Source organism: Nycticebus coucang, chromosome 12, assembly GCF_027406575.1.
Source record: "Nycticebus coucang isolate mNycCou1 chromosome 12, mNycCou1.pri, whole genome shotgun sequence".
Classification (NCBI taxonomy): domain Eukaryota; kingdom Metazoa; phylum Chordata; class Mammalia; order Primates; family Lorisidae; genus Nycticebus; species Nycticebus coucang.
In genome coordinates this window covers 10,883,530-10,887,867 of record NC_069791.1, presented here as the reverse complement: position 1 = coordinate 10,887,867, position 4,338 = coordinate 10,883,530, and the positions used below count along the sequence as shown (strand labels likewise).

Genomic DNA, 4,338 nt, shown 5'->3' with positions numbered 1-4,338 from the left:
ATTTTCTTATCCTCTGCTAAAGAGATTTCATGAATACTGTAAGGAAGAAAAGCCCAGCCTTTACTGATTCCTCTGCCTGAAAATATTTACTTAAATTGGATGCTTGATGCATGTGAAACTCAAAACCCATGAATGTGTTTCTTCTTCTCCTCTTTACAGTTCTAATCTAAAGCCAAAATGAAATACCTTCTGCTTCAATAAACCATGAATATTTTGCTCCAAATATTTCAAGGAAATGCTGAGTATAGAAAGAAAGTTAATAATAGATCAAAAATTTTCCAAAATATATAGGAAATGATTAATATTTTATAAATTTTAGAATATTTTAATTACATTTATTTTAAACGATCAAATTGAGAGAGCAAAAATATTAAGCAAATGTTAATATTCTTTTGCATATATTTCATCTATAACATAAAGACACCCAGAGTTGTGAGTGAGTGAGGAAAAGGAGCAAATTAACAAGATACTGGGGATGCAGAGATGACAGGACCAAAAATGGGAATAAAGAAAAATAAGTCAAGATGACCTTATGAGAAACAACAGGAAGAAAAAACATAGTTCCTTGTATAAAATGTTAGAATGTGCACATCTAGAGGAGATAATAGGACAACAAAATAAGAAATGTTCAATATAAATGTAGTAAGTGTTCACTATGTTTCAGGTGCAGTTGTAGATATCTGTATTCCCTAAACTTGCCAGTATAATGAAAATAATACGTACTGTTTTACCTAAATTTTGCACATGAAAAAGCATAAGATTAAGAAGTTAAACAAAATTTTTTTTAAAAGAAGTTAAACAAATTGTTTAAGGACATTCAGACAGGAAAAGTAGAAGCCGGAATTCAGACCATTTAAGTCTGATCTAGATACCTAAGAATAAATTGAATGTTGAAGTCACAAAACTATAAAATGTATTTTCCCAAAAGATATAAATTTGAGAATCATCAGTCTGAAGGAAAGTGTTGCCTAGATATAAGATTTCAGGTGCACCAACACCCAGAGAGATTAGAAAAGGAAAAGGAGCTGTGAAGAGGGATGGAAAACAGCAAAGTCATAAGAAATTTAAGAACATGTGAGGTAGTAGAAATTAAGCTGTAAAGACTTTCATGAAGTTAACTGTTCACAGTCTCATTCAGTGAGTTTGATTGAATGAAGATTTTGATTAAATTGTGTTTAATGTATGAAGGAAGGCAGCTAATGATGACCTTTTCAGAGTAGTTTAAATGGTCCTAAAATCAGTGGAGTTGATGTATTAAGTGGGAAATAGGAAAATGGAGAATAATAAAGTAGAAGCAATTTAAAAGGAAATGAAAAGTAGACATATGTTTAAGAAGTGGCTAGCTTGTTAAACTTGATGTTAGAAAGTGTCATTGTAATTTATAACAACGTGAGCATTATTTCACTGAAACAAGGCTGACCAAAGACAGAAAAGTTCACAGATGTGGCTCTTCAGTTCCATAAACATACTTCTAATTTCCCCCTATTTCTCTATAATAAGCTTTGTTTTCATTTCTTGAGTTACGGTGTCATTCTGCAGCCCCAGGCTAGAGTGCCTGGGAGTTAGCCTAGCTCACAGCAACCTCAAACTCCTGGGCTCAATCCATCCTCCTGCCTCAGCCTCCCACCTAGCTGGGACTACAGGTGCCTACCATAATGCCTGGTTGATTTTTCTATTTTTTGTAGAAATGGGGTCTGGCTCTTGCTCAGGCTGGTCTCGAACTCCTGAACTCAAGGGATCCACCTGCCTCAGCTTCCCAGAGTGCTAGGATTACAGGCATGAGCCCCTATGCCAGGCCTCTATAATAAACTTTGAATCAAAACCATCACCATGGAATACATAAGGGAAGTGGAAATATGCTACTGTTAAATGTGTTTAAAAAGAAGTAAGAAAAATTCTTTTTAGAATTTCAATATTAAAAATCTTCTTATGGAAAACCCATTGGTTGAAACAAAGGAAGAGAACCCTCAAGATCCTAAGACTATGAAACTATAGCAACTAGTTAGAGGGCACTAGGTTTTTACTATTAAAGAAATCTGAAAGGAAGGTAATTAACCAGATGATACAATTCCTGACTTCCATTTGTAAATAGGGAAGAAATTCTTTTAGCACAAGGATATCCTATGAAGCATAAAAATATGTAACATAGACATTCTGTTCAGACATTAGGAGGAAAATATAGCTAAGGATAAATATTATTAATATAAAACACATTTAAGGCTCGGCACCCGTAGCACAGTGGTTACAGCATCAGCCACATACACCAAGAGTGGTGGGTTCGAACCTAGCCCGGGCCAGCTAAACAACAATGACAACTGCAACAAAAAATAGCCAGGTATTGTGGCAGGCACCTGTAGTCCCAGCTACTTGGGAGGCTGAGGCAAGAATCACTTAAGCCCAAGAGTTTGAGGTTGCTATGAGCTGTGACACCATGGCACGCTACCAAGGGCGACATAATGAAACTCTGTCTCAAAAAAAAAAAAACATGTCAGGCATACTTTACCTTGAAAAGTATGCAATGCATTTGAGTGAGTCTTTAGGAAATACAACCATTCAAATGCTTTAAACACACCTCAGAGAAGCTGGGCTACAATTATGTGGTAAGGATTCATTGTCAGCTTAATTGTTAATACACATGTGAACCTTAGTGCCCAAGTTTTCTTAATAAAGACTATTGGTAGTTTATTTGGGGTCTTATCTACTGAAAGCATATCTGGGAATAAGAAATTAAGGAAGGCAGAGCTGTGATTCAAAAGCAACTTATTAAAAGGAGACCTTTTATCCAAAGACAGATATAAGATAATACGGGAATATTGAATTTACATCAAATAGCTAGAATGATTATGCATTAGAGGCACAAGTATGAAATACGTGATTCAACATGAGTAGTCAGCTTGTGTGACACAGAGTAGATCATCAAACATCAGCATGTGTTATTTGCTTGCTTCTCCATTGAACAATTGCATAGGAATCACTCTCCAGTTCACTTCTGAGGTTAGAAGCTGACTTGTACTCTGGAGTTCCTCATACAAAGTCTTTCTTCTTGTTTCAAGGAGATTGGGCAAGAGTCAATAATTGAGGATGAGAAATCAAACAACAATAAGAACCTTCATTTTATTGGGACTGACGGATGATATTTCACTACAAATTCTGCTTTTTATCTTTCTGTTTGTTTCTTACATGTTGAGTGCATCTGGAAACTTAACTATCATCACCCTCACTCTGATTGACTCCCGCCTTAAAACACCTATGTATCTTTTTCTCCAAAATTTCTCCTTCTTAGAAATTTCATTCACAACTGCTTGCATTCCCCGATTCTTGTACAGCATATTATCTGGGGACAAGTCCATTACCTATGAAGCTTGTGCCACTCAACTGTTGTTTACAGACCTCTTTGCAGTAACGGAATTTTTCCTTCTGGCCACCATGTCCTATGATCGCTATGTCGCTATCTGTAAACCTTTGCATTATATGACCATCATGAACAGCAGAGTCTGCAATAACGCTATCGTTTTCTGTTGGGTGGCAGCACTAATCGTCATTCTCCCACCAATTAGTTTGGGTTTGGGCCTGGAATTCTGTAACTCTAATATCATTGATCATTTTTGCTGTGATGCATCTCCTATCCTGAAGATATCATGCTCGGACACCTGGCTGATAGAACAGATGGTGATAGTGTGTGCTGTGTTGACATTCATCATCACCCTCATGTGTGTGGTTCTCTCATACAGTTACATCATTAGAACCATTCTAAGAATCCCCTCTGCCCAGCAAAGGAAAAAGGCCTTTTCCACTTGTTCTTCCCACATGATTGTTGTTTCCATTGCTTACGGGAGCTGCATCTTCATTTATGTCAAACCTTCAGCCAAGGATGAAGTGGCTATTAATAAAGGGATTTCACTCCTTATTACTTCTATTTCACCCATGCTGAATCCCTTTATTTACACGCTAAGAAACAAACAAGTGAAGCAAGCTTTCAATGCCTCAGTTAAAAAAATTGCATTTCTATCAAAGATGTAAAGGAAAAATGAGTTCATGAATTCAACTAAAAGGAAAGTTGAACAGGCACAATCTGAAAGCTTTTAACAATAGTTGTCTATATACCTTAGTTTCTAGTTATATCAATGTACCACTGAATGGATGTGAAAGTATAGACATGGCCTATAAAAATAACCAACAAATGATCTACTATGCCATTTCCTCACCTATCAGCCACATGCTTGTGCTCAAATGACTGTAAATTTTATGTTAATGACGAATGAGCTTGTGAAAGTTCTCTAAATCTTATGTAAAGACCTCCCAGTCACCACCAAATTGAAATCTCCATAAACAATTCAT

At 36.2% G+C, this 4,338-nt stretch overlaps 1 protein-coding gene across 1 annotated transcript; it reads left to right on the top strand.

Moving 5' to 3' along the window:
- Positions 1–3,081: 3,081 nt before the first annotated feature.
- Positions 3,082–4,020, top strand: LOC128562282 (olfactory receptor 6C2-like). The gene has a single exon (XM_053557080.1). The coding sequence runs from the start codon at positions 3,082–3,084 to the stop codon at positions 4,018–4,020; it is 939 nt and encodes a 312-aa protein (XP_053413055.1).
- Positions 4,021–4,338: the final 318 nt, after the last annotated feature.

Bases quoted from the DNA above. Each gene is read 5' to 3' on its own strand.
- LOC128562282 (XM_053557080.1), top strand. From the start codon at position 3,082: ATGAGAAATCAAACAACAATAAGAACCTTCATTTTATTGGGACTGACG.